The following is a 17991-nucleotide window of genomic DNA, read 5'->3' as shown; positions in this document are numbered from 1 at the left end:
GGAGAGGGGGAGGGCAGGGAGGGAGGGAGAAAAATTTAGAACTCAAAATCTTATAAAAACAAATGTTGAAAACTATCTTTACATGTAACTGGAAAAAATTAAATACTATTAAGATTGAAAAAAATAATATCAGCACAAATTAGCATTAGACATTCTCTCCTCTACAATCTAAAATGGCAGTGGGTTAACTAAAATCTGCCATTGGCCTTTAGCAGACAGTATGAAGAATTGACCTGCTCCTCCCATACTTAGACACTTTACAAATTCTAGGGGTGAGAGATCCCACTTAGTCTCAGAAGTAAATCTTAGGAGGGAGGCTTTCAGAAATGGATAGGAATTTGCATATCTGTACATTTTATTCCAAAGAGCCTTTTAATTTTATTTTTTTTCATGTTCTTCCAACATTAAACATTTAGCACGGATGATAGCGACCTCATGTGGACTTACTCAAGCTGCAGGGGAAGAAAGTGTGTTTGAACTAAGAGTATACAAAGAAGACAAATGTCTCTACTGCCCTCTGGTGTCCAAAAAAACTTCATACATGGCACTTTTTTCAAAAAAAGCACAATTTCTTCTGAATTGTCATGTCCATCCATTCTTTTAAAAGAACTCTGTGACTAATTTTTTCACATGTAATCAATTTAGATTTAATATGATATACCAAAATGGTTCTCAGAATCTCTGGGTTGACGACTGCCCTGAATTGGCTTTTCCTAGAATTTTCTCCCTCTCCCACCCAGCCCAAAGTTTCTAATGATTTCTCTGTAGGACTTCTCATTGATGTCTAATAAGTAATGTATATCTTATATGTGTGTGTGTGTATCATATTAGAAGGTGAAAAGCCAAATTAAATCATCAAAATACAATCAGCTCAATTAATGTACCAAGACAATGAATACTTGGGGATGGGGACCAAGAGTAGATCCCTAACAGGTAGCAAGGGGAAAAAGCAGGGTTACTTCAGGAGAGCTTTTCATTCTTGACTAATAACTGGTATCAAATGAATGAAAAATTCTCATTTCAAGGTATAAACTCCACAGACAAGATCTCATCTTTATTTATTCATCTTACCATTTTCTAGTTCAGTTAAATGTCTTTCCCTCCTTTTCATGTGTCCTACTTTTGAAATACTTTTTTCTTTTATCCAATGACAAAGGAGAGAGAGAACCATACTAAATTATAAATTGATGGCAATGATGGAGTCTTACTTGTCATCCTCCTGGTACCTTTCACAGCACTTAACACAAAGTACTCATCCAATAAATGTCTAAATGGGTGGATGAAGAATACAGTCAGGGTCCTACTACATTCACTAATAGATGGCAGTGTGGTATATAGAGTAGAAAGAGTGTTGAATTTAAAGTTAGAAAATGTTAGAAAATGCTCCTTAACCATCTTGCTATTTAACTATTTTTAACTTAACTAGCTATGTGAGCTTAATGCTACTAAACTTTCTGGGCTTCAGTGTCTTCATCTGTAAAATGAGGGGATTGGACCAAATGATAGCTAAGGTCTCTTTCAGTTCAAAATCATATGATTATAAGATCAACTGGAACTAGCATTATAAACATAATCATTGGGTTCCCAGGCAGTGTTTGGAAAACTGACCCATAATATGGCTGAACTATAGGACCAAAATATCATATAACATAAAACAATGCTTCTGTTTAAAAAAAACAACAACAGTGTTCAGAATTGCAACTTAAGTTTTCTATCTTAAGATTTCAGGAATTCTTCCCACCTTCCAAAAGTATAAGCAACAAAAACATGAATTCCCTCCTCCTTCCCCTCTAACCAGCCCCCACTCTCATTTTATCAGACAATGAAAATGTAGATTTCACCTATGTGAAGTCACTGGTACTGGTCCTGTGTCCTAGAGAGCATGTATGTACTCCAGTCTCTTGGATATCTGAGAGGAGGTCAGAGGGAACCAAGGGAAAGTATGAATGATCTAGGAAGTGGATCTGAGAGCTCTGTGGTAAGAAGTAGAACAGGTATGGAAGGGGGAAGTCATGAAGAGTGATAAGAGATAGACTTTCCTTTCCATTAGCCAGGGAAGATAGGAAGGTTCCCATGGGGGCCTCCCTTCCTCAACAGTCAACAATCAATTAGTCCTAAAGTACAAGGGGAAAGACAAGGCATAAGAAGAAGGGATTTCTCTCATCCCTTCCTCCATCCCCATTTTGTCTCCTCTTTCCCCAATGACTAAGATGATCTTATGCTGGGGTAGAGACAACTAAAGCTAGGTGGGGGTCAGGGGTATAGGGGAATGGCCTAATGGTGCCACTGTGACAGCAGAAAAGGATTTGCTTTTCTTTCTTCCCCTTTTTTCCTTCTCCCTTTTCTATTCCCGCTCACCATAACCCCTGTAGATTTCCTTACCCAAGAGATAGGATTTCAGGAATCCAGGTAAGAGGCTGGGGAGGCAGGAATAACCTGAGAGCAGTCTATACTGGTACTGGAAAAGGCAAAAGAAAGTACTTTTAGGGACTGATATAGGTCTTTGAAAATAATAGATAGATAAATAGATAGACAGACAGACAGATACTACACATGGGGCAGCTGGGTGGAGAGTGCTTATAGAGTGCCAGCCCTAGAGTCTGGAGGACCTGAGTTCAAATGTGACCTCAGACACTTACTAGCTCTGTGTGACTCTGGGCAAGTCACTTAATCTTATTTGCCTCAGTTTCCTCACTTGTAAAATGAGCTAGAGAAGGATATGGCAAACCACCCCAGTCCCTTTGCCAGGAAAACCAAAATGAGCTAAACAACAAAAGTAGTATTCGTATGTTTGGGTTGTTGTTTGTATTTTTATTTGTGATTTCACTTCCCAGTTCACCAAATGACTGAGTTACCCCAGTGAGTACCCCAAAGTCTTTCATTCTGAGCACCAATGATCAATCACCATACTATAGATAGAAGGTATGAGCAAACTAGGCAGAATATGTATTAACCCTGGCACATGCCTAGAGATTTATTTTGGGGATGTTTAAGTAATTCCTCAATTAGCTGCTTATTTTATGAAATAACATTTTTTTAAATATTTCAAAAGCTGTGCAGTCCTATCTAAATGTGACTTATTTGTTTTCCTATTAGCCTATGTGAGGGCAGGGATTATATTTGTCATTGTATATCTCCTGGCATCTACCCCTAGATTTGTGGTAGTACTCGCACTATCTCATAGGATTGTTATGGAAAAGCACTTGATCAGCCTTAATGTGCTATATTGCCATCAGCTATTATCGTCTTTTTTTTTTTTTTTGAGGCAGGTAAGTGTCAAAGTAGATAGTAGTAGCCAAGTCCCACCTCAGACACTTACTAATTGTGTGACTCTAGGTAAGTCACTTAACCTCTGCTTGTCTCAGTTTCCTCAAATGTATAATAAGGATAATAATAGCATTTGCCTCATAGGGGGTATTGTGAGGATCAAATGAAATCATATTTATAAAGCACTTAGCACAGTGCCTGTCACATAATAGTGCTATGTAAATATTAACTTTTTTAACCATGCAATTTCATTGATGTAAGGATCTCCACTAAGTAACTTCTACCATGTCTATGACCTTATAGAGTTGTCTGGACACTGAAAAGTTAAGTGACTTGGCCAAGGTCACATAGACAATATGTGTCAGAGATGGACCAGGATTTTCTGATTCCGAGGCTAGTTCTCTATCCACTATAACATATTTCCTCTCTATTAATTATCATTTATTGTGTTTTAATTGAATTATGAAATGAGTATCCATCTCCTCTTCTTTCCAAACATTTTTTCAAAGCCCACTTTGGGAATATTCTTCTGGGCAAAATGTACAGAATATAGGCACTTCATCTAAATAGTACTGATGGCTGTTGTCCTTCATTGTCCTTTGTTTCTTGAAGAGGGCCAAAACAATATCACAAACCATCCCAACATAGGGATCAAGTGTATCTGACTGTCACTGATCAGACGGATATGAGTTCAGAAGCCTCTACCACAGGTTGGGCACAAATTGTCCACATGAACATCTGGGGTGGATTTGTCACTAAATGTGCACATCTCACACTTCTTTTGAGCAATTCTGCTTTACTTATAGAGCACAGCACCTTCTTTGAACAGCACACACCATGCTGGGCAGTCCTTTGCCAGTGTCTCCCAGGTCATGCAATCGGTTCCAAAGTTCTTCAGAGAGTCCTTAGAGTGTCCTTGTATCACTTCTGAGCACCATGTGGGCACTTGCCTTTTATGAGTTCTCCACAGAATAGTCTTTCAGGCAAACGTACGTTTGGCATTAGAACGGCATGGCCAGCCCATCAGAGTTTCACTCTCTACAGCAGAGTTTGAATGCTTGGCAGTTCTGCTTAAGAAAGGAGCTCAGTGTCCAAGACCTTGTCTTGCCAGGTGATCTTCAGAATCTTCCTAAGACAATTCAAATGGAATTGATTCCATTTCCTGGCATGGGGCTGGTAAACCGTCTAGGTTTCATAGGCATTCAACAATGAGGTCAGCACAACAGCTCTGTAGACCTTCAGCTTGGTAAGCAGTCTAATAATACCTCTTCTCTCCCACACTTTCCTTTGGAGCCTCCCAAACACTGAGCTATCTCTGGTAATGAGTATGTCAACCTCGTCACCTATGTGTACATCCCTGGAAAGTATACTGCCAATGTAAGTGAACTTATCCACAGAATTCAATATTTCTCCATTTGCTGTAACCAATGTTTCCATGTATGGATGATGTGGTGCTGGCTGCTGGAGAACCTGTTTTCTTGGTTTAAATTGTGAGACCAAAATGAAACCAAGCAGCAGAGAACTGATCCATACTTTGTTACATCTCAGCTTCAGAGGCTACATTGAATGCACAACCATCTGTGAACAAAAAAATCATGCACCAACTTTCTTTCCACTTTAGTCTTGGTTTGTAGCCTTTTCAAGTTAAATAATTTACCATCAGTGCAGTAGCTGACCTTGATGCAGCTGTGTTCATCCTCATTGAAGATGTCTGACAACATTGCTGAAAACAAGCTAAAAAGCATGGGAACAAGTATATAGCCTTGCTTCACTCCCTTGGTGACTAGAAAAGTGCAAGAGAATCATCTATCATATAGAACCTATGCAAGCATGCTATCATGAAACTGACATAATACCAATGAACTTTTTTTTTATACCAATGAACTTCTACAGGCAAATTTTTACGTAATTTTCTACAAGCCTTTATGACGGACATAGTATCAAAGGTCTAGGTCATATTGATGAACGTTGGGTACAGACCTCTATTCTGTTCTGGGCATTTCTCTTGGAGTTGTCAGGCAACAAACACTATATCGACCATTCCTTGGCCCTTTCTGAAGCCACACTGGCTCTCAGATAGATGGCCACCTTCCAGGTGAAGGATTAACCTATTAGTCTTGCCAGCAATGACTGAGACACCCTGTCACTGTCAAGTGCTAACTCTATAAAATGGTCAAATACATTGTCTAAATAATACTGGTAGATAGTGCTAATTCTCATCCTAATTTTTTAAAAATTCATTTTAAAGGATATTTTTTAAAAACTCAACAAACAGGTAGATGTGACCTTGACTATTTTTCCCTAGGTCCTCACATCTCTCCCCACCCCCTCACTGACCCACTCCACCATGTACAACACTTACAGTTGACAGAGTAATGAACTATCAGTGGGTTTAGCCCTCTTCATTGTCTCACCTGACCCCTACCCAACCAGTCGAAATGGTTGTCAATTCTATCTCTACAGCACATCTCCCATCTGTTCCTTAGTTGCCACTCAATCACTACCCTAGATCAAGTCCCTCTTCATTTCTCTGGACTATTACAAAAGCTTCCTAGTTAGATTTCCTACTTTCAGTCTCTTCCTTAAACAGTCCATGATTCACAAAGCTCCTAAAATCATCTTGCTCAACACAAGTCTGACCACATCACTCCCTTGCTCAAAAATCTTCAGTGGATGGGGCAGCTAGGTGGCGCAGTGGATAGAGCACCGGCCCTGGAGTCAGGAGTACCTGAGTTCAAATCCAGCCTCAGACACTTAACACTTACTAGCTGTGTGACCCTGGGCAAGTCACTTAACCCCAATTGTCTCGCTAAAAAAAAAAAAAAAATCTTCAGTGGCCTCCTATTGCCGCTAATACAAAATACAAATTCCTCAGTTTGACATGTAAATCTCTTCCTAATCAAGCTCCTGGAACCCCTTTCCAGACTTATCTCACACAATTCCCCTTCATGCACTCTAATATCCAATCACACTGGTCTACTTGCTGATCTTCATACACAGTGCCTCTCACAGAGTAGGTAGGCACTTGATAAGTGCCTCATAAATCGAATTAAATTTAGAAAAGAGTAGGGTCAATGCTGAAGACAGTGCCAATTCTAAAACTGAGACTGCAATATAATCAATACCAAAAGTGAAAGAAGAACCAGTGACCAGGAAGAGGAGTAGGTACAGACTAGGAACCAAGTTGTCATAGGCATGATTCCCATCTGAATTCTGATATTGTATGTTCCTCAACGTACTGTCCAAATCCATATGTTGTATAGCTCAAATGAAGTTTCGGGTTCATCCTCAAATACCTATGTTAGCTTGCCTCAGCATAATCACTGGTTTTTCACATAGACAACACACACACACACACACACACACACACTCCCTTAGGAAATCTGTAAGATGCCCCCACATTTCCTTAGGAAAAAAGGATGACCCTAGAAGGATCCAGATTTCAACCTCAAGCCCCAGGAACTCACACTATCACCCCAAAAGGTGACAGAAATTGGCCACAAAAAAGTCAGTCAATTCAATTCAATGTTGTCCAAGTATCAGCTGTCAGAGAATAATCAATAAATATAATAGAAAATAAAAATAAAACAAGTATTTATTAAGCACTAACTATGTATCAGGCACTATACTAAGTAGGACGGATAAGAAGTGCAAAAAACAAGTACCTACCCTTAGGGACCTCACATTGGGAGAGATAACATGCAAAAACCTAGATACAAGCTATTTTTCAAAAGAGTTGGAAAGCAGTCTCAGAGGGAAGACACTAGCAGTGGGGAGGATCAAGAAAATCTTTCTGCAAGTGAGTCTCAAGCTGAGTCCTGAAGGAAGTTAGGGAAGGCAAGGAAAGAGAGCATTTCAGGCATGGAAGACAGACAATGAAAAAGCACTAAGGGGGGACGGCTAGGTGGTGCAGTGGATAGAGCACTGGCCCTGGGGTCAGGAGGACCTGAGTTCAAATCCAACCTCAGACACAAAGAAGATGAAGGAAAGAAAAGGCATGAAGTGGGGAAATGGAGTGACATGTGAAAAAAAAACACAAGAAGGCCTGTGTTGCTGGAGTATGTGCTGAGGAGTAAAATGTATGAAGACTAGAAGAAAGGTAGGAAAGGGCTTTAAAAGAAATGTTTGTCTTTTAAAAGATATTTGAGCGGGACAGCTAGGTGGCGCAGTAGATAAAGCACTGGCCCTGGATTCAGGAAGACCTGAGTTCAAATAATAATAATGCCCCGCTAATAATAATAATAATAAATTAACCAGTGATCAAGTAATGTCAGGGCAGCTAGGCAGCACGAAGGATAAAGCACCAGCCCTGGATTCAGGAAGACCTAAGTTCAAATCTGGCCTCAGACACTTGACACTTACTAGCTGTATGACCCTGGGCAAGTCACCTAACCCTGATTGCCCTGCAAAAAAAAAAAAAAAACCAACAATGTGCAAGTTAAAATCAGAAATACAGCATCAGGAAAGACATGGCTGCTGTGGTCATGGAGTTAATAATCAAATATAGACTCATGGGATCATAGAGCCAGCTCTAGTCAAAGGAGCTTAAGGGACATTTTAGTCCAACACCTTTTTTTACAGATGAGGAAACTGAGGCACAGGAGATTAAGGTGACTGATCCAAAGTCACAGGGGTTAACAATCAGCAAGGGTAGAATTAGGTCCAAATGTGAGGTACAACATCCAGCATTCTTTCTGCTGTAGCCCACTGCAGCTCCCATTGTGAAAGCACCCTCAGGAATATGTTGGTGTGCTGTTGTTTTTTTTCCAGCATGAAGTATCAGTTGTAATTCCTTGTAACCTAATTCAATCATAACTAAAAGCTTCCCATCCCTTTCCCAAAACAACAGTCTCCAGATGAAATGTATACTATGATTAAGGTATTTTTTAAAAGTATTTGTCTTAGAGAAATCACTGTCAACTTGAAATATCTGGTCCATAAATTTCAACCAAATTCCAAAATCATATCAAAGAATTGTTCAAAGTTTCAGGAAGGAAGGAATGCACAGCACCAGGAATGCTTCCAGAACTGGATTCATATGTTAGAACAAACAACAAATTCTGGTTTGTTTGCTGAATATAAATCTTTAAAGTGTTTCAGACAAATATGAGTTATGACTTGTCACCAAAAAAACCAAAACACTTGTTCAACATTATGACACATGATTTCCAAGTAACATGGCAGCTTAGGCACTTTCTCCAAACTCCTCTACCCCTCCAAAAAGAGAAACCATGCACCAGATGTAAGCAATTATAGCTAAATCCACAGAACAAAGAAGGGAGACCGACAGGTAAAATCCTTATGAACCAACATTGGATAATTCTAACCCTTAGGACACTCACTCAGCATCCTTCCCCTATGAACCTACACACTCCCAGAAGGAGCACAAGCTGACTGGCAGTTTTGCCTAAGGTCCTTATTGGGATCCCTCCCCCCACCCCGCTGCAGAGACTTTTGGGGAATCCTCAAGCCCAACCCCAGCCCAACACCTATCTATAGCTGAGAAACAAGCAGAGAAGGGCAGAAAAACCTGCTGTCTTCTGATTGGAGCCCAGCCCTAGGTTAGGCAACTCGCAAGGCTACAAAGACTCTAACCAGGATGCTTTTTCTCCGCCCTTCAAAAAGATGTGGATGCTGATTTAGTTCAGCTGGCGAATAAAAAGAGGAACCACAAAGGAAGAACTGGGGTAGGAGTTGGGGAGGTGGAAGGAATGTGTATATGTGGAGTGGGCCTAAAGGAAAGGAGAAGGAAACTTAATGAGGGCTGGTACTGCCCCACCAAGATTACTCAGGACAGCAACACAAACCAGTAATTACTAAATCTTGCCAAGGCATGGAGACTGAGGGAGCCTGACAGTGAAGTTTTTTATATGTAGTCACCTCAAATAAGGAGAGGCTAGAACGAGAACCGAGGGAATACAATCAAAAGGCCAAAACATCAAAGTTTTTAAGAAAAAAACAATAAGAGTCCAGAGAACAAGCAGCTAAATCAATAGCGAGGTACCTAAAACCACCAATAGATTCTCAAACAGAACACAAAACCTCTTCACAAATACTACAAGACAAAGGAACATGAACCAATGCCTAATGAAATACAGAACCCTGTGGACTCCCAAGAGAGGGTGAAATAATAACAAGAAAAATTGGTCCAAAATTGGTCAAAGGAGAAATTAAATCTATATAAAATATTAGAAATTACTGTAGGTGAAAACGGGCTTTTCAATAAATATTTTAAAAATACAATGAACAAGTTAGGAAAACTGAATCTACAATGGAGAAACTCTCTAAAGAAGTAAAAAATTACATTAATAGATTTGGAATACAAAAATAGGGAGATGGATATGGTGGTATGACAAGTAAAATGCAACACCGCCAAAAGAACATATTAATGCTAAACAAGCAAATGAAGAATATATAGAAAAACAGCACATTGTTTAAACATTCTTAATGAATATAGCCTTACAATAAAATTACTTTCTCAAAAACATCTTTTAACTAATCAGAAATTATCACAATATTTACAGAAACACTTTTGGTGTTACCAAAAAACTGGAAACAAAGTAGGTATTCTTTAACTGGGGAATGATTGAACAATTTGTGGTACAACAATGTAATAGGATATTGCTGCAGTCTAAGAAAGGATGGATATGGATTCAGAGAAACTTGGAAAGACCAATATGAACTGATGTAAAGTAAAACAATTTTCTCCAATGACCACAATGACATAAAGAAAAACACTGAAAGGCATTAGTGCTCCAATCAAGGCAATAATTAAACCTGACATCGGAAGAGTGGAGGTGAAACACACCTTCCTCCTCCTGACAAAGAGCTTGTAGGCCACAGATACAGGAAGAACAACATGTGAATTCCTATACAGGAAAGCATTCTGCCAACAATCCAACACTTAGAGCATGAAGACCAGAGAAGTACAATCATCTGTGAGTCAGGATAAGGGAAAGACAACAACCAGAAGTCTCTCCAGTTTATTTACAGTTGTATAGATGGAGCCTGCCACCTACAATCAATACCTTTGACCTGCAGTTTCCTCTATAGTTATGAAATCTACAACAACACAAGAGTAATATTTGGGCACTATGACAATTCTCCTAAATCAGGAAGCAAGTACCAGTGAATTTTACAGAAAGCAGAAGAAGGTTGATCTGGTGTCAAAATGATGCTCTTGTTGTTTTGGACTCTATAAACATCAATACTCCTTTTACTATGAAGTATGATCTGAAGATTTATTTATTAATAAAGTATATTTTATGGGGGGCAGCTAGGTGGCGCAGTGGATAGAGCACCAGCCCTGGAGTCAGGAGTACCTGAGTTCAAATCCTACCTCAGACACTTACTAGCTGTGTGACCTTGGGCAAGTCACTTAACCCCAATTGCCTCACTAAAAAAAAAAAAATTTAATAAAGTATATTTTACTATTGCATCTTTTGCCCAGAAACTAATCGAGTTTTCCATTTAGGGTCCATTTAGACCATTAAGCACCATTTAAAAATCTGAAGTTTTTTTTAATAAACAATATTTTACTATTGCATCTTTTGCCCAGGATCTAATCACGTTTTCCATTTAGGTCCATTTAGAAATCCATTTAGGATCATTCAAGCTTTTAAATATACTGGGAAATTCACTGTAATGCTTCTTAGAGTTTATGTCACAAAATTCTGTTATGGGTGTATAATAAGCTTCTTCTGCTGTGCCCTAAAATAGACTCCTTTGGCAAAGATACAACCTTGAATCTATATACCCAATTCTATGTTATATAAAAGTGTTACAGAAAGATTCCAATACACAATTGAGCTTTGTTATGGCAGTGTGCAATCAGTAATATATACCAGTGTAAAAAACATTTTACATTGAACAATAACCATTACAAGTAACATGCTTCATTTCAGAAAGAGAAAGAGTGGATTGACTTTATTTTCAAAATACTTAAGTAAACACAATTTAAATATTTCGAAGTCCACAAGGTTTTGCCCAGGCTCCCTAAGCCCTGGAAAAAAAACATTGTACTAATTAAATTTTTCATATCCGATTAAAGGAATTAAAATGTTTTGTATTACACACTCCCAAAGAAGGTGCATGGAAAATATTTAAATATTACAAGTAAAGTAGAACTATTTTGTTCATGCAAAAAAAATTGCTTACTTGGGAAATTCTATAAAGACAAAATAAAAAATCAATAGGGGATAGGAGAAAGTCAGCTACTGTTACTAGCAGAATCCAACTAAGCACCAATCATAATGCTATTTTCAAGCAATTAAAACAGGAAAGAAAAAAAAGCCAGCTACCACTACTAACACAGTCCAATTACACACCAGTCATATTTTGACATGAAGCCCAAATACATAGTTTCAAGTTCAGAAATCCTAATGGAAACATTTTTACTTTGAAAGTGGATTTCATGTTTCATATTCACGTTCCATAGGGACATGGATATCACACCTGTATTCCATGTATTCCTACAAATATTATATGAACTGTAAATGAAGAACTGCACTTAAAAGATCAAATGAGCAATTTCTGTGGGGCCGGGAGAAGCTTTTGTAAGCGCATGTCACTTGTTGCCAGTATACTCCTGATTTAACAAATATTTAAAACATAATCAGGACTTAACAAATGCAATATCCCTTTACTATACAGAGCCAGAGACCCTCAATCATAATGATATTTTAAAGCCCAAATATATAAAGTTCCAAGTGCAGAAGAAAGTCCTAAGTCAAAGTTTTCACTTTGCACACGGATTTCACATGACACAGAACAGAGGAAGGCTGACTTTCCCAGAACTGTGACTGAGATTAAGGAAGTAGAGAAAAGGGAATTGATGGGGTGGTAGGATTTTGATCTAGAAGGGCCTCTAAAATCATTGGGCACAACCGACAGACGGTGGAAAGAGAGCTGCCTTTGGAGCCAGAGGACTGGAGTTCGAATCCTGCTTCTGCCACTTACTACCTGTGGAGTCCTTGAGGAAGTTACTTAGCATTTCTGGGACTCAGTTTCCTCATCAGCAAAATAAGGGGGTCGGTCGAGATGGACTCTGGGATCCCTCCGAGTTCTAAATCTATGTCCCTAAGAACGGGAAGGTCCGAGAGGCGGGGAGTCACTTGCCCAAAGTCACAGAGGTAGGTGAGTACGCAGCAGAGAGAGGGGATTCGAACCCGGGTCCTTTTGTCTGGCTCCATCCCACCCGGTCCCTGTGGACACACACATACACCCCGCCCCCACCCCACGCCCCAGGTGGGTCAGCGCGTGGTCACTACTCACAGCTCTGGTCTCATAGAGCACCAGCTTTTGGACCGAGCTGATGATGGGGGCCGCGGTGGGCATGTTGGCGGGGCCGGCGGTGGGGACAGGGAGAGAAGGACAAAAGCAGGCACGTCGAGCCTTCAATCCAGCGAAGGGGTCATAGTGGGCATCCAGCCCCGGGTCGGTGGGTACTTGTAGTGACAGCGGCGCTACTTCCGGATCACTCTGGACCGTCAGGCCCCGCCCCAATCCGGGCAAGGGCTGGGCAACCGACTGCGCGCTGAGAGGGGAAGCGCCATTTTTCTTAAGGGCAACGGGAGGGTGGGAGGGATATGGTGATCAATGATTGGTTGCTGGTCTGTCGTGCGTGTCTATTGGTTGAATTTCTTTGAACAGATTGTGTAGGAGAGAAATTTCATTTATCGGGGAGTAGAAAGGAGTTTGGGTTCTATCCAGAGTCGTGGTCATTATTATCATTCTCATCCTCATCCTCATCCCATGAGTTCTCATTGAAGAATGCACTCCTAAGACATGGCTTGAACTTGGCTAATAGGGAAATATGTTTTGAATGTACTCACAAGTGGTGTTGGTGTTGAGTCGTTTCAGTTGTGCCCTACCCTTTGTGACCCTCTTTGGGGTTTTCTTGACAAAGATACTGAAATGGATAGTATTTTTCAGCATAAATCTGTAATTGTTTTGGGTCATTGTGTTTATCAGCATTACTAAGTAGATTATCTTTACAATATTGCTGTTGCTGTGTAAATTGCCTTCCTGCTCACTTCACTTTGCATCAGTTCATAAAATTCTTCCCAGATTTTTCAGAAACCATTCCCTTGGTCATTTCTTACAGCACAGTGGTATTCCATTATGTTCATATGCAATAATTTGTTCAGCCATTCACCAACTGATAGGCACCCCCCTCCCTTTCCAATTCTTTGCCATCATCCAAAAAAAAAAAAAAGCTGCTATAAATAGTTTGGTACATAGGGGTCCTTTTCCTATTTCTTTTGTCTCTTTGGATATAGACCTAGAAGCAGTACTGCTATGTTAAAGGGGACTTACAGTTTAATAGTTTTTGGAGTATAGTTCCAAATTGTTTTCCAGAATGATTGGAGTAGTTCACAACTCCACCAACAGTGCATTAGTGAACCTATTTTCCCATATCCTCTCCAACATTTGTAATTTTCCTTTTCTGTCATCTTAGCCAAGAAGTATGAGGTGGTATGGGGTGGTACCCAGAGTTATTTTAATTTTCATTTCTCTAATTAATAAGAGCATTTGGAGTATTTTTGATATGACTATTGATAGCTTTGATTTCTTCTGAAAACTTCATCTATTTTGACCATTTATCAATTGGAGAATAGCTCTTTATGTTAATTTGACTCAGTTCCCTATAAATTTTAGAAATGTAATATTTTCCAGAGAAATTTGCAAAGATTTTTTTTTACCTTTTTCCTGCTTTTCTTCTAATTTTAGTACCATTCGTTTTGTTTGTACAGAACCTTTTAAATTTTATATAATTAAACTTATCCATTTTACCTCTTGTGACCCTCTCAATCTGTTATTTGGTCATGAACTCCTCCCCTATCCATAGAACTAACAGGCAATTTCTTCCAAGCACCACTAATTGATTATTGTGTAACCCTTTACCCCTAAAGCATGTATTCATTTTAAGGTTATGTTGGTATATAGTTGTCAGGGTCCCTATGCCAAGACCACCCCTCTTTCTTTGCTCCTCTCTTTTTACTATTAGGAGACACCCTGTTTTCCAGAGCTAAGGCCCACCAAGCAAGCTGTGCTCTGAGCTTGGCATAACAACAATCCTTTGTGCTCTTCCTCTGGATGAACTCAGCCACAGCAAAATCCCAAAACTGTTTCATACCAGCACCAGGTGGTACCTGAGCTCAGATAAGTACCTGCAGAAACCATATTCCAGTCATGAAGCCCTACTATGAATCAAACTTGTCTCATTGTTGTTACCCTTCATTGTCAGGGCTACAGCTCACTGCATAGCCATTGGTATATGTATTGAGATTTGCCCACACTAAAGTGGGTCTCCTACTAGAGGAGGCCCCAGCACATGTGTCTAGTTTCCCTCCTCCAACAAAATAAAGGTTTTTGTTTGTGACCGTTGTGAGCCCTTTGGTTTTATTTTATTTTTATTTTACTTTATTTCTTACAGCTAACTGTGGTTTTGATAACCTATGCGAGCTCTTTGGTATTTTTAGAGTTAATAGGAATTGCATAACCTCTGGCACTTTTTGGTCATTTGTTTTCAGAGCTGACATGGCATGAAATGTTGGTATATGCCTAGTTTCTGCCATACTGCTTTCCACTTCTCTATTAGTGATTTAGAGGATTTTTAAAAATATGGTTGCTGATAGTTTAGATTTCTTCCTTTGGAAACCGTTCATATGCTTTGACTATCTATTAGAAAATTATTGTTGTTGTTGAGTTGTTTCAGTCGTATCTAACTCTCTGCAACCCCCTTTGGGGTTTTCTTGGTAAAAACACTGGATTGGTTTGCCATTTCCTTCTCTAGTTCATTTTACAGATGAGGAACTGAGGCAGACAGGGTTAAGTGACTTACCCAGGGTCACACAACTAGTAAGCATCTGAGACCAAATCTGAACTCAAGAAGATGAATCTTCATAACGTCAGGCCTAGCACTCTATCCACTGTGCCACCTAGCGCCTGTATTGGAAAATGGCTCTTATAAAATTGTATTTGCTCCTGACATAAAATTTAAACTGTTTAGATACTGGAGAGAAAAGACACTAAAGAGGACTTTCCAGGCTTAGGGTACACAGCATGAATAAAAGCAGGGAGACCAAAAATGCAAGTTTTCAAGGGGGAATCGCAAATAGTCTGGTTGGAGACAAAGTGAGCTGTGGAGAATGGTGTGAGATAAGGCTAGAGAGGTAAGCCTGGAAGGCTTTGAATAGAAGGACACTGGGTTTTATTCACTAAGTAATTGAAGGATTTTTAGTAGAATAGTGATGATCCATGATCTGGGCATAAGGAGATTAATTCCATAACAAATGAATAGACTCTCAAAGGAGTCGAGTTTAAAAATGACAGTTGGTGCTTTAAATAAACCTTGTAGCCTAATTATTCATTGGGAAGAAGAAGAAAAAGAATAGAAATATTTCTCTTGCTAAAGCAAGGGATTTGCACCATATGAGTACCTGAAAGACTCAAAAGGAAATGAGGTAGGGTTCTAACTTTACCTCCTCCTACTTTATCTCAGCCCCAGGCATTTATTTCCACAGCAATAACAGAAACAACTAACATTTATGAAGCGCTTTAAGATTTGCAAAGCGCTTTACAAATATCTCATTTTATGATATGCAAGACCTATGGTGGGTGGGTTGGTGGATGGGCGGGTGTAAATGTGCGGGTGGGTGTAGGTGTGCGCGCGCATTTATCAAAACTGCAATCCCTTACCGGGCTAAACCAATCCCCAGAGTCCTACGAGTTAGATCCAACCCTTTTTCCCAGTTCCTTGTCTTGCACCAATAGGAACCACCAAAGCTGCGGGGAGTCTGGGCCCCGCCCCGTCCCGGGCTCGAGCGCGAGCCTCTACTTTCCCCAGGGCGTGCTGGCTCCTCTGGCTGGTTTCTAAGGCAACGACTGGAAACACATCTTGCAGGTGGCTGCGGCGGCGGGACGCCGTGCAACCGGCCTAGACAACGGAAGCAGTGGAAGCTGCAATGAAACAGTAAGTACCATTCTCCCTGGAGGAACAGAGACCCTTCACACCCACCCCCCGCTTAGACCCTCTCTATCTCCTTTCCCTTTCTTTTCTCATCTTCTTCCACACTCACCTCCATCGAGAAGCTAGTTAGGACTCTTTGTGTGATAGATAGATCTCTGGTGTTGAGGTCAGGAGCAGGATTCGAATGAGGGCACGGATGCTTACTTACTACGTGTGACTGCACAACTCCCTCTTCGATCGGCCTCAGTTTCCATATCCGTATAATAAGAGGGTTGCCTTTGATCACTTTTGTGTGTGTGTGTGTGAGGCAGTTGGGGTTAAGTGACTTGCCCAGGGTCACACAGCTAGTAAGTGTTAAGTGTCTGAGATCAAATTTGAACTCAGGTACTCCTGACTCCATGGCCGGTGCTCTATCCACTGCGCCACCTAGCTGCCCCGCGACACCTAGCTGCCCCTTCCCTTGATCACTTTTAAGAGTCCTTGAAGTTCCAAATAAGATGCTTCCAGCAGCCTCTCCACCTTCCTCCCCTTGCAGCAGAGGAGGGTCCCCGGTTTGGGACACCCCTCAGGACTCTCTGGGCTTCCCCTTTTTGTGGATGGAATCACATTTCTCGACATTATAGGGATTTTAAAATCCAATTCCATTCAACGAAGTTTTGGAACAAAACATCTGGTCAATTCTCCTACATTTTGTAAAATGAAGTGAAGTGTTGAGTCACACCACAATGCAGGCCTTGAACTCTAGGCTTCTGACTCCCAGTCTAGTGGGTTTTTTTGATACCCCAACACTAATTCTTCCTCAGTGCAAGCTGCTTCCAAGCTGCTTTTCAAAGCTTCATTTGATGCAGGTTTTTAAAATCTGTTATCCTGCAAGTGACCCCATGGAACTGAGTGAAAATCTAACTGTAATTCTACCTTTCTCTACTTTAAAAAAAATGGTTCTGGAATTTTCTGCAAACTCAGTAAGGTTAAATACTTTATTCATCATTTCTATATTTTTCCATAATACAGAAATTTTTCTGTAGGTCGGCTTGATTTTATTTGTAAGACTGCACTGGCACCGGGTGATCTGCTCTTCTTTTCACATTCTCATGGATATTTACAGCCAAGATTTAAGCAATTCTTGGAATAATTGACCACCGATCATGCTCCTTCCTAATTTTCTTCTGCCTGGTTATACCTAAGAACTCTGATTGCTCCTGTCCTTTGGTTTTGCCTGCTCCCTCAGACTCTGATTTCATATATGCCTTCCAAACTCAGTGACTGTTCAGTGTGTTTGACTTTCTGAGCTTTTCTCCTGGGTTGTGATCTCAGGCCTATGTACTACTTCCTATCCTGACCTGATTACCAGTCTTAGCCTTTCCCGACTTTCCCTGTCCCATGGCCACCCGTGCCCCAGGGCCAAGAGATACCAAAGAACTTTAATATCATCTTCACTTGTAATTTTGATTTGCACATTTCTTAAGATCTCCATAATGTTGGGATTTTCTCTATGCTATGATTTAAGGTCATACTGGAACTATTCATTTTCATTTTCCTCAGAAGTATTTTGTATTCTCAATCTTTCTTAGGATGATCAGAGAAAATAAATCTTTGGTGTTTCTGTTTAACACTCAAAATATGTAGCAGAACAGGATGAGTATTTATTCAAAGTTAACTTTCATCTCTACTCTTAAGAGTCACTTCTAGGGGCAGCTAGATGGCGAAATGGATAGAGCACTGACCCTGGAGTCAGGAGTACCTGAGTTCAA

General features: G+C 40.2%; 2 protein-coding genes across 3 annotated transcripts in view; one reads left to right on the top strand and one right to left on the bottom strand.

Moving 5' to 3' along the window:
• FIG4 (FIG4 phosphoinositide 5-phosphatase) overlaps positions 1–12759 on the bottom strand; it is a 143705-nt gene extending 130946 nt beyond the window's left edge. The window contains exons 1-2 of one of the 2 annotated variants that reach the window (XM_043999418.1): positions 12541–12592; positions 2383–2458 (exon numbers count right to left, since the gene is read on the bottom strand). Coding sequence is in view for 1 of the 2 variants with exons in the window: in XM_043999417.1 (XP_043855352.1) it covers positions 12541–12603 (63 nt within the window). In the remaining variant the exon portion in view is untranslated. Of the gene's footprint in view, positions 1–2382; positions 2459–12540 lie in introns of both variants that reach the window. The other variant, XM_043999417.1, reaches the window with a different exon arrangement.
• Positions 12760–16117: 3358 nt separating this feature from the next.
• Positions 16118–17991, top strand: part of AK9 (adenylate kinase 9) — a 123482-nt gene continuing 121608 nt past the window's right edge. The window contains exon 1 of the mRNA XM_044004957.1: positions 16118–16243. The gene's annotated coding sequence lies outside the window, so the exon portion shown is untranslated. The remainder of the gene's footprint in view (positions 16244–17991) is intronic.

The sequence above is a fragment of the Dromiciops gliroides genome, chromosome 4 (genome assembly GCF_019393635.1).
Source record: "Dromiciops gliroides isolate mDroGli1 chromosome 4, mDroGli1.pri, whole genome shotgun sequence".
In the NCBI taxonomy this organism is placed as follows: domain Eukaryota; kingdom Metazoa; phylum Chordata; class Mammalia; order Microbiotheria; family Microbiotheriidae; genus Dromiciops; species Dromiciops gliroides.
This window is presented reverse-complemented; position numbering and strand designations above follow the sequence as displayed.